The 13,052-nt window shown below is 31.8% G+C and overlaps 2 protein-coding genes across 17 annotated transcripts in view; one reads left to right on the plus strand and one right to left on the minus strand.

Annotated features, from left to right (window-relative positions):
• Positions 1-214: 214 nt before the first annotated feature.
• On the plus strand, positions 215-5,852 carry LOC113391916 (androgen-dependent TFPI-regulating protein-like). The gene is made up of 5 exons (XM_026628044.2): positions 215-315; positions 1,282-1,450; positions 3,194-3,337; positions 3,871-4,091; positions 5,668-5,852. The coding sequence occupies exons 1-5, from the start codon at positions 311-313 to the stop codon at positions 5,849-5,851; spliced, it is 723 nt and encodes a 240-aa protein (XP_026483829.2). The 5' UTR covers positions 215-310; the 3' UTR covers position 5,852.
• A 3,497-nt stretch (positions 5,853-9,349) lies between these two features.
• LOC113391770 (probable nuclear hormone receptor HR3) overlaps positions 9,350-13,052 on the minus strand; it is a 115,529-nt gene continuing 111,826 nt past the window's right edge. For all 16 annotated transcript variants that reach the window (XM_026627834.2, XM_064219424.1, XM_064219423.1 and 13 more), the window contains one exon: positions 9,350-13,025. In XM_026627834.2, coding sequence (XP_026483619.1) covers positions 12,899-13,025 — 127 coding nt within the window. In that variant the 3' untranslated portion in view covers positions 9,350-12,898. The remainder of the gene's footprint in view (positions 13,026-13,052) is intronic.

Below are 13,052 nucleotides of genomic sequence, written 5' to 3' on the forward strand. Positions count from 1 at the left end.
GTGTTTTAAATACATTAAAGTAATAATAACATCCTGTATGTGCCATAGGTTAAAAGCCTCTCCTGTTGAAGAGTTTCGTATCCCACCAATGGTGTAAGTTGCAGTTATATTCCGAGCTCGAAATATATTGAAAATCCAAATTAAAATTGAATGCATCCACGTTTGAACCTACTATATTCGATTCAGGTGTTCCAACCACTGAACTATCTCGGTTTATAGTTGTAAATAATTATTATTGATATTATTTCCTTACAGATTTCCGTGACTTTGCGTGACGTTGTAAGGAGAAAATAAACAAATCGTATTTATTATGAGGTAGGTTGGGATATTGACAGATAAATTTTAATTTTTTTAACGAATGAGCCACCTGACGGTAAGTGCTCACCACCGCCAATAGCCATTGGTAGTGGAACGAACATTAACAATGTGTTACGTCGCCAATATGCCAACATTGGTAACTGAGATGTTATGCCAGTTGGGACTGTTGTTACACTGGCCTATCCTTCAAAATAGGACATAAAAATACTAAGTATTTATGTTGTAGAATATCTGAGCACAGAGCACCAAGTATATATCAAATAGCAGTACGCAGTACTGTTTTCAGGTATGAAGGGTGAGTAAGCCACAATGCAGGCACAATAGTCATAAATTTGTAGTTTCCAAGGTTGGCGGCGCATTGGTGGAGTAAGAAATGAATAATTTCTTACTTCACCAATGCGCCATTGCTTATGGACGGTGGTGACCACATACCATCAGGTATCCGATTTGCTCGTCCGCCTACTTATATCATAAAAAAAAAACGGAAAAAATCGGATAATCCGAAATAATTTCGTATCCATAACCGTATCAGAAACCGGTAACATATTATTCATATATATCCAAACTCAAACTCAAGTTCCTTTATTCAATATGGAATCATTATACTTAGGTACTTATTGATTGTCAAATTAAAATAGGTTTCGGAAAAGAAAATACCGTAACCTGAGAAGAACCGGGGAAAGAAACTCAGCAAATCCGAAAGACATATCCATAACATTCCTAATATTGATAACTTATATACAGACAGAAATAATGATTGTGACAAAGTAACGATATTTAGACTTGTATGAATAAAAAAAATAACTTTTTAGCAATCCGCAACAGTTACTCTTTGAGACAACCGTCAAAAAGTATATAACTGGTTGGATATTATATAATGATAGAAAAACACACAAACCTTACTCCTAGACGGACACCTTCTCTTTGCATAAATCTTTTACTAATGATAAATGTTTTCCACAGTCCCAAAACATACGTGTACTGGCGGTTGTTCGGCCACACGATTGGCTTGGCACTCCACTCTGGGAACAATATTGCAATGTACTTGGCAATGCAGGGCGAAGTCATGAAGGACCCAGAGTTAAGGATACTTAAAGCGACTCAATTGAAATATATCACAATTTGGAATGTAGTAAGTTAGAGTACAATTTGAGATGAATGAGTCTTTATTTTATAATAGGTAATGGGGACAAAGGCCTCTTGGCCATTTGTGAGAAGAAGGTTTGAAGCAAAAATCAAAACAAGTCGTCTCATGAAAGCACTTTTGAATCGTCATGTCACACTGTTGATTTAAACTTAAAGCTACCACCGGTTCATAAAGTAGATTCTACAGAGAAGAACCGGCAAAAATTTCAGTAGTTTCACTTTTCCGCCATTTTGATTACAGTGTATTTCAGCAAATTACAATTATTTTTTTATATATCCTACCAAGGAATCAATAAATACTAAGTCCTTTATACCTTTAATATAATCTTGTATTGAGTGATATGCCTTATTTTTTAGTTTTTTAACATGAGCTTCAATTTTTTAATATAACAAGTTAAAAAGAACTGTGGAACCTTATAGGAACGAATACTGTTCCCCAGGAAGGATGTTATTAGTTTACCTTTCCTCCTCGCGTCTGTACAATTATAGTCACCATTACTTTCTGAATATACATAATATGTACATACATATGTTGTAAACATATTGTGAAGCAACTGTATGTATACCCAGTTTATTGAAAATATCTCGACGAGTCACACAAGCGAAGAGTAAGGATTCAATAAAAGCACTCAGAGGAACTAAAGTAATTTTACCCGCGACCTTCAGCTTAGATCCACGTCTGTTAACCACTGGGTCGTTCGCGTCATTTAAATAACGACAAAGTTTTTATTAGTTCGTTTTTATATATAGTAAATTAAAATGTTTCCGCATTCCATATTAAAGCGCAAAAACTCTAAACACACGTCATAATAACATTGAAGTCGAGATAGAGTAGTGATCAGACTTTTATGAGCCTACTTGAGATTTTTATTTTGGATTTTTTTGACAAGTGTGTGCGTAAACACAGGTGCCCTCTCCCTCCGTCACTCTTATGATCCGATTGGATGACAAATCCGAAACGACCAGCAAGAGTTCGGCCGCGAATCATCCAACTTCCAGAATCCGAGCCGTTAGTGAAAATATTTAATAATAATAATAAATATTGTACAACATCACATACATTAGCACTTGTGTTATGGAAAATCAGAAGTAACGACGGTACCACAAACACTCGGACACAAGACAACATAGAAAACTAATAAAATTTTCTATATCGACTCGGCCGGGAATCGAACCCGGTACCTCGGAGTGGCGTACCCATGAAAACCGGTGTACACACTACTCGACTAACTTTTTATCGGAACGAGCTGGTGTTTGTACCTAGGACATCGAGAACTGCAGCCTTATGTCTAGCTAATAGATCAACGAGGCAGTCACGTGTCTACATATGCACACCCTTGAAACAGTGTGATGGAATAATCTCGATCCTCTTCAACAGGGCCGGATCTACCATATGGCTTTTTGGGCTTCAGCCCAGGGCCCCGTGTATTCAAGGGGCCCCCAGCTAAGTCAAGTCAAAGTCAAAAATAGCAGATAATGCAAAAGATTCCATAACTTTATTAAATTAAACAGTTCGTACGGTTTGCAGCCCTGGGAGTCCTGCTATTAATCAAACCCATTCAATTAATTTAATGTCTTAGGTGGGCCCCTAAGTAGTGTTAGCCCAGGGCCCCCTAAACTTACGGTCTGGCACTGCTCTTCAAGAGGAGATAAGGCAGTTACTTTATCATATTTAAGTTATAGTCGTCTCAAGTTCAAGCTACACTCGCTTTAATGTTTTTTTTTCTAGGCCTTTCAAATGCTCTTTCTCCTTCTGAGCCTAGCGTGTGACATATCATTCCTTTTAAAAGGAAAAAAGGAACACAGATATATATCATACATAAGGAACTATAAAGATATATTTTTCTCGAATGTCGTGTGGCCTTTAAGTGTGGTAAGTTAATTTTCGTACATATAAAAAACTGGCAACCCGTCCCGCCTTCGCAAGGGTGCAATGCTGATACTAAATATACTAAAGTATGTCTTACAACGTTCACAGTTTTTCAGTCGTCAGACAATAATAACCGCTTTACCCTGCATTTTAAATCTGTAATATCTTCGAAAATATTAGTTTAAATTACACGCTGTAAACGACAATATTGATCTATATTAACTCCACAGTGTATTTAAGGTACTTAATTGGATAAGGATTAATGCTGTATTGCTTAAAATTATTTTTCTCACGTGACGATTTGTGCGAGTTCAGTTCAGTGAAAATTTTACAGTTGAATTGACCGCTCTTTACAAAGACCAAATATAAACCATTAAATCAAATCAAATCAATATATATTCAAGTAGGCTTTTACAAGCACTTTTGAATCGTCATTTAACAAACTGTTCAAAGTAAAGCTACCACCGGTTCGGAATGCAGATTCTACCGAGAAGAACCGGCGAGAAACTCATTAATATTAATGTTTTTTTTTTCAGACGATATCTGCAGTATTCTGGCCAGTATTTATAATCGACAGAGAATTAATATTCCCAGTATATATCGATAAAGTTTTGAGTTTACTTTCAAATCATATTATGCACACGGCGATAGTGCCTATCGTGCTCTGGGAAGTATGCTTCCAGCCTAGAAGCAGACCGAACTCTCACAAGTGGTTGGCACTTCATGCGACCATACTTTCCTCGACGTATTTGTATGTGTGAGTATACATCTGAAGTCATATTTTAACGCTATGATTTAGTTATTAGGTTTACATTACATACATTAACAGCCTGTAAATTTCCCACTGCTGGGCTAAGGCCTCCTCTCCCTTTGAGGAGAGGTCTTGGATTCTCCAATGCGGGTTGGTGGAATACACATGTGGCATATCGTTGAAATTAGACACGTGCAGGTTTCCTCACGATGTTTTCCTTCACTGTCGAGAACGAAGTGAATTATAAAAACAAATTAAGCACATGAAAATTCAGTGGTGCCTGCCTGGGTTTGAACCCGAAATCATCGGTTAAGATGCACGCGTTCTAACCACTGGGCCATCTCGGCTCCTCAAATTATTAGGTTTGCTAGCGATTTTTACATTGGTTATTCATACATACATATACAATGATACACATCCATAGATTATGTAAAATCATTTAAAAGCAAACACTACGAGCTAATTAAACTATTAATTACTCCACTTGTTACGACAACAAAAGTGGGCAAAAAAAATCAACAAAAACAAAAGAAAAATGAGCAAAAGACAAATTAATCATTTTAGTATTTAGTTGATTTTTTTTTGCTCTCGAATCTATCTAAGCGGTACACTTGCACCCTTGGCGTTGCTTTTTAATTATAATAATTATTTGTATCAACGGGTCGTTACGGTTGTGAAGGTACAGCCTTGTGATAAACAGATAAAAATACCCTAAAAGGAAATTAAAAATATACGACATTATTTATGGGTCATATTCAAAAATTTATGAGCCGAGATGGCCCAGTGGTTAGAACGCGTGCATCTTAACCGATGATTTCGGGTTCAAACCCAGGCAGGCACCACTGAATTTTCATGTGCTTAATTTGTGTTTATAATTCATCTCGTGCTCGGCGGTGAAGGAAAACATCGTGAGGAAACCTGCATGTGTCTAATTTCAACGAAATTCTGCCACATGTGTATTCCACCAACCCGCATTGGAGCAGCGTGGTGGAATATGCTCCATACCTTCTCCTCAACGGGAGAGGAGGCCTTAGCCCAGCAGTGGGAAATTTACAGGCTGATTATGTTTATGTTTATATGTTTATTCAAAAAAAATTGTAAGTTACGGATATGAAACAAATAGGAAAATATTTTTTTTTTGTAACAGAAATTTAACAGAAAAGAAATATTAGGACAATTCTAAATAGCAACACTAAAAAAATAAAATTAGAATTTTTAAATTTATATCAGAGGTCTGACATTATGATATCAGACCTCGGTCGAACACTCATTGCTGGATATAGGCCCGACCTAATATTAAATATAAATCCAATGAGTTCGTAGATAAATAAAAAACCATAATAATCTGTCATGTTTCATTTAAAATGCACTAAAAATCAATCATACCACAGTTACATATTCATTTAAACAGACTCATAATATTGGAGGAATTTGGAGTTGAACAGCATAAAAGCTTTTCAGAACGTTTCGTTCTATAGTATTTATTTTTATGTACTCGAAAATTTTCTTTATTATTCTTCATTTGAACCCTGTTTCATACAAGTAATCAATGTCCACATTCTTGTCATTCTTGTTTTTGCAGGTTGTTAGATAATTACGCTGAACATGGAAGATGGCCATATCCAGTACTGAAGAAACTGTACAGAACCCCCTATTTTATTTTAATGTACATTGCCCTTATTGCCATCTACATACTGATGTACTTCATTCAATGGATTCTAACTGATTTTATATTTAAAAAACCTATTAAATTACATAAGAAATAGTGACGTCACTGTATTTTATTTCGATTTAATTATTTTTATTAACTTTAAGAGGACAGTCCTTGCGGAACGCCTAAATAGCGCTTACTATTTTCGAAATATCTTAAAACTGGAGCATTGATTATGGATGAAAAAAAACATTCAGTATCTTAATAGATAGATCTCAAGTTTCACCGCATGATATTTATAAAATTTGTATTAATAACTCAGTAAATTCATCGTCAACATCACTCCAAACACTGAAATCGACCTTTTCTATTAACGTTTTTTAAGCTATTTAGCTGCTAGTTTATACATGTATTTTTGGTTAAATGGGGACACAAAAGTGTAAATAATAAGTTCACCGTGTTAAATTTCTATTATATCACATAATATTATAGTAATTTTTATTTAAATATTGCTTACTTTTTGGCATTCGTCGTCCATACTTTTTAGTATGGAGAAAATCATTTGACGGTTTTGACTTATTATTCGACATCGCTGTCAATAAATTTTCAGTCCCTCCCCAGATCTCAAGGTGGGAGCACGTCAGTTTTTATTTCGAGCCGAGTCTTATAATTTCGCGAATCGTCTACGCACACATAGACAAGTTAGCATAAGGGTGGGGCGCGAGTGTCGTGGGATGCAATTGTAAATATTTACTTTTCAAGATTTATCGACTATTAGTCAAGTCACATATTATTAAGTTAGTTCTTTGATAAATAAATATTTTTGTAATAATTAATAAAAATTGAACGATTTTAATTGGCTTTTTAATTACCCTGTATGAATCTACCCCATGGCGTACGAATTTACCGCATTTACTGTACGAACGTACCCCTACCATACCAATACGTGGGGTACATTCGTACAATTATTTTATGTATAAAAAAGCCTATAACCCTTTAACCTTTTGTCATAATAATTTTGGACTTTTTTGTAACAAACTATAATATATTTGTTACACTTAAGTACATAAACTAGGTAAATACGACAATTAATCACATCGTAAAAAAATAAAATCTGAAAAGTATACGAAGGGTAACTATTTTGCCCCTAATGTCGAATTAAAAGTACAAAATTGTAAGGATGAACATAGTGAATACCCGAATGAACCTGAATGTAATGTAATTTTTGCACTATCCTGCTTATTTTTTTCTCTTAATACGAAATTTAAAACAAACTCCAACTCATACCCAAACTCATGTCGTTTAGTTCGTCTGCTTAATTCCTAATTATTTAAATGCTTAATTAAAATAGTGCATAGTGCTAAGCAAAAACGGTTGATATACATTCCATTGTGTATTGATGCTATACTTAGTTAGTACCTTTCATGACCAGATACCGTCAGCGGGCCGCCCCCCTGATTTTTGTGTAATATAAAATAATTTTAATTGACTTGTTTAACCAAGAAGATTTATGTCTTTAGTTTTTAGTTAATTAAAAAAAACTGATTAATATTTACCTCCATTATTTTTATTTATAAAATTTAAGTAAGTGATTATTTAATGTGTCCTAACGCCCTAATTCGTTATACCTACCAACCTTAAAATATCCAGTAAATAATAATTTAGTTAGAGGAGAGCAGTAGAATCAATAAAGATCATAATGTATATGAGGCATCTTAATGCACTCTGACCGCACCCTATGCTAACAAATAATTTATAATTGTGTTTGCGAGTGACAACCTTATAGCTAATACATTACTCATAAATAAATGTATTTTTATAAATCCTACGTTATGAACATGCAATGAAAATTTAATTTATTCGTTGCAACGAAAACAAGCAACTAATTGTCTAGGGGGTGCATACGATACACTGCACAATGCAAGTGTATTATTGAAAAGTACCTATGTGTGTGTTCTAAAATAAATTCCCACGCTTACAAACTATGCTCTTAAATAGGACAAATGGGCCATGGTACGGTGTCAGTGGTGACCACCCTCAAACTTTAGCACTGTAAGAAACATTAATCACATACCGACGCGCTACCAATATAGTAACTAAGATGTTATGTCACTTGTCACTATGGTTACACTGGCTCACTCACACTTTACACCGGAAAACATCAATACTAAGTATAAGCAATTGGCGATAAAACAAGTGATGAATGTTTTTGTGACTTATCAAACGCTTTCGATTGGTTTAGGCATTATATACTTTTAGAAAAACTTAAATACTATGGAATCAAAGTACTTGCAGTAAAATTCATTTACTCCCACCTTAATGAAAGAGTTGCAAATGTTGTTATTAACGGGCCAAAACTAATTGGTGCTCTGACACAAATAGGTGTACCACATGGTTCAATTTTAGGACCTCTTCTGATTTTAATATATGTAAATGATATATACCTTATTTTGTTAATAAGACTTGTGACATTTTACTCTTTGCAGATGATACATCACTTGTTTTTAAACTTGACAGAAAGATAAATAACAATGACGTTGTGCTCTGCCACATATTCTTGGTTGGTTTCCCTTCGAAATGTCAAGTTAAATTACAAAAAAATTAAAAAAGCAGTTGGTTTGAATTATTTAATACTTGAGTTTATTGATTATTTATTGTTTATCAACGGTCTTTCTAATGTTTACCTCCTTGACTCCTAACTTCAGTGGGGCACCCATTTGTATGCCATAGTAAGGAAACTAAGTAGTGCCATTTATGCAGTCAAAACAATTCTAAAACTCACAGAGATTAGCAGGCTAGTTTATTTTAGTAATTTTCATCTTAAGTCATATGAAATGTTCTTTCAAACAGCACTCCGAACTATTTATAATATTAGTTCTGAGACATAATTACGCGAAAAATTTAAATAAATAGGTATATTCAGGGCTACTTTACAATGTATTCATGATAACACAATGTTTATATGGAAGAATATATAAAAAATATTCCACAAAAGCTTATATACATACTATTAATACAATAAGTAACAAAAAACTTGTAACCCCTGCTTTGTGCTTGCATACGGTACAGAAAAAGTTTTTTGGACATTTAATACATTAAAAAGTTTATTTAAACTAAATTAAAAAAAAAAATTCTAAAGAAAATGCCTAGATGTAGCCTCGGGTTCTAATACTACCATAACAGTAAATCTGGTAATTTGAAAAGAGCAACTAAGCGAGCTCCTTGCCATTTCTTCTCGCTGGCGGCTGCTTTCCGAAACGTCGGTAGAGTTTAAATAGTGAGGATTCAAAAATGCTCTATTGTAAAGTTTACTTTACGGTATTGTAACTCCAATCACAAGGGACATAACATCTTAATGCCCAAGGTTAGTAACATTATCGTAATATAAAAAGTAATTTATATTTCGTACACTGCTAATGTCTATGGACAGTGATAACCACTTACCTGTAGCCTTATAGCCTATTTGCCAGTCCACCTATCTATAACATAAAAAAACTATTCTCAATTGACTCGTCTGAATCCAAAACAATAACAATCAGTAGTATTGAGTGGTATTTAACTGTTAGGTCAAGTTAATAAAATAAAGTTGGGTATATAAATGAAACAAGATCCCTTGCAAGTGATTCGAGGGTAATAATAAAAAACAATAACTTTTATTCCTATTGGTTCTCGTCTCCCAGCTCCATCTACTAAGGTACAATGTTTGTTTGTTCATAAATCAACAAAGCTAAAGTAAGCACACGTTGACCGATAGACAGCTGTTTTATATTATTATTATAAATACTTTTTTTATAACAAAACTTTTTTATGGAAAACTTTTTTTTAACAACGTAATAAAATTAGGGGTGATCGATATCCGGTCTCCGGTCAACGTGTGCGTACAAAATATTATATAATCTGTATTTCTTTACATAGATATAATATGATTTATTTTTTTTAATATTTTGTTACTCTTTTAATATGTTCAGTAATGTGTAAAAATATTCAATATTTAACAAATGAATATTTTTTTCATAATATAAAATAATTATCTTATCGAAAACAAGATGTAAAAAATTTCTTTATTTTTCTATTCATAATTGAGATACCTAAAAGGTTCTCTATGTATATAATAGAAGCTCCTTAAATAATTATTGTTGAAATAATTAAACACATGAAAATGATTCGTACACAAAACAATACAAACATAAACACCGCTTACATAAACCTTGCCTTTATTCCAAAACATTTATTCTCTATCATGTGTCCAAATCTATTTTATTGTTTCAGTGAAAATTTAGCAAAAACATAGTACAAAAATTTTAGAAATACCTACTCAACTACCCAGCAATTAAAACTTTAGCCTAAGTCGCAGTCACAGTGGAGATTTTTTTTAAACGATATTTTTTTATTAATAAATTCATTTTTTCCAATCACAAAAGATGTTAGCTTCGTTAAAAAAAATCTTCAATGCACAAGAGCGTTAATTCTAACACTATCAAGAAAGTCCTTCCGTATGCGAAGGCAACCCCTCATCCCTTACCCATTTCTGCACCAATCACAAGTCTAAAATTTAAGAAGTATAGAATGGACACGATTATTTAATAATATTTGTTCTTCTTATACTTTTTTTTCTAGAGGCATTTTTGTTTATTGAAATTTCAAAATAAATTCGAGGTCTGGCCTGCTCACAAATGTGATGTCGAATAATTTAATTCGTCAGTCTAAAGACTTTCAATGTTAACCAATACAAGAAGTCTAAGCATCCAATTCAATACAGAAAAAAAATTACAGTTGAAACCATGTACAGTTTTTTTTTTTTTTACAGGATCACAAATTTGTAGCAGGCTTAAAATTAGACGGTTATAACTTTACGTTTAGGCAAAAGCGGTTTTTACCGATTTTTCAGTCTTAGTGCTTAAAACTTTGTCGTGCTTTGTACAAAGAGAAATTTCGATTAAATAACATTACTCTCCCTGATATGCAAAAATGATTAAAGTACAAAAATCAACAAAAAAAAAAAGAAAGAATTTCGTTTTCAACAACACGAAATAGTTTTTGCGAAATCATATAATTTACACTAAAATCATCTAATGTGCTTTAATATTATATTAAAATTAAAATACGTATTTTTTATAACATTTTCTTTTATATTTGTCGGTACAAATGTGTGATAATTTTCGTCAACAGCTTTCAAAAGGAACCACAAGAATTCTGAAGACAATTATTTATATAATATATATATATATTTTCAACATAAAATATGAACCACCCGTATATTTTTTATGCACTATATCCTCTCACTATTTATGCATGATTAATACTATTTTATTATTATCTTTAAACGGAAAGTATGTGTGATATATTAAAAAATATATATACATAGATAAAATAAAAAAAAATAAAAAAAAAACTATACAAAAATGGAAATAAAAGTTAATAAAAAAAAAATAAAACAAAAACAATAGACAATAACAGATTGCTTTATTTAACAAAAAATATATAATATATAGAAATATAAAAACAATGTTTTTCACATGAATCCTCAAGAACTTGTCTTCTTCAAATCAATTGTGGAAAAATTGTTTTTTTTTTTAATTTTTAATAGAATGTAAAATTAAAAATAACCCACCGAACCTTATTTAATATAAAATACATACGATTAATAGCTATTTACAAAATACAAGTTAAGATTTATAAGTTTTAACATTAATATAATCCAGTCTATAATAAAGGCTATTTGATGAAACTTAGCATATTGTTAGAAAAAGTTGATGTTTATTAATAATTCTAAGTAACGTAGCAGGCAATTTAAATAATAATAAAAAAAAAAACTAGCAAAACATATATATATTACGTATGAAAAAATGTACTTTATACCTTATATTATGCGTTTTATTATGCAAAATAATTGCAAAATACCAAAATGGCACCCAAGCGTAGTGCAAAAAACAAATTGAGATCAAAATTTTAACTACAGAAAAAATTAAATTGCCTGCTATTGTAAATAGTTCAAAATGTATTGAATTTTTTTTTATTTTACTCACTCAATCAAATCTCATTATTACGTATTGATATGTAAAAAATAAAATTGCGCATTTCAAATTTAGAACGAGTTAGTACAATATAAATAAAAAGTTCGAATATAAAAAAAAAAGTTCAGAAAAGCAATTATTATAAAATGTGTATAATTATAAAATAAAAATTGACTTTGTAATAATAAGATTTGATCATTAAATTACATTACATAATGTAATATATCTCATTCGTGATTTTTGTTCAACAAATATTTACGTTACGATGCAACTTATCATTACTTTAAATTACATATTCAAATTCTGTTCGACTAATTTGTTTATTAAAAAAGCTAACGAAAAAATTACAAAAAAATTGGGCAGTATCATGTATTCCTATATTACAACATAATAGATATACTACATCGAAAAAAAAAAAAACATCAATAGTTATAATCATTTGAAATAAATAACAAGTTACAATTCTCATTAAAAAAAACTGTTAAAATAATTATAAAAAAGACCTATTTTAATTAAATGTTTCGCTTAAAACAAACTGTTGTGTGGTCACGCTAAACCATTTAACTTTTTTATTTAATTCTTAATAAAAACTCTATTTCTATTATTATATATTTATATAATAATCATTATTATTTCATCGTCAATATTAGAATACAATTTATGATAATTATATGTAATGTCATTCATGTAATACATAATAATATGTAAAAATATATTATTATGTAATTACATATACGACGTACTCGGTTTCAAGTATTTCCTTTACTCTACATTTATATGTAAAGTTAACCAATATATCTCGCCAAGCGTTCTGACAGTAAATGTAGAACTGAAGACGCCCATCCGTACTTACGACTCGAATTAAATAAACATTTAAATATTAATATTGTACGTACGTACTAATACATAAATATCATTATAACAGTCTCAAAGTACATACATACAATTATAAATAGGTTAACAAACGGTGAACAGACGCCTCCAGCGATAGTGACGGGGGGGGGAGGTGGAAATAAATGAAACTCAGCTGTCAAGTCTTTAGAAGTCACACGGCCTCACTGCTGCCAACGTCCCGTTTTCATAGGCAAAAATGAGATCTAGTCGCAACTCAAAGGAGATACCCTCGATAAATATATATAAATACTCTTTTATCCGTGTGTGTAATCTAAAACGCTGTCTAAAGAAAATAATTCTTTGTACAGAGCTGGGAATACGTGATGTGGATGAGCCGCCTTGAAACGGCAGAGCGCCTCCAAATGCAGCAACGACAGTTCTCTGTAATACATTTAAATATATTATGAA

The sequence above is a fragment of the Vanessa tameamea genome, chromosome 28, assembly GCF_037043105.1.
Source record: "Vanessa tameamea isolate UH-Manoa-2023 chromosome 28, ilVanTame1 primary haplotype, whole genome shotgun sequence".
Classification (NCBI taxonomy): Eukaryota; Metazoa; Arthropoda; class Insecta; order Lepidoptera; family Nymphalidae; genus Vanessa; species Vanessa tameamea.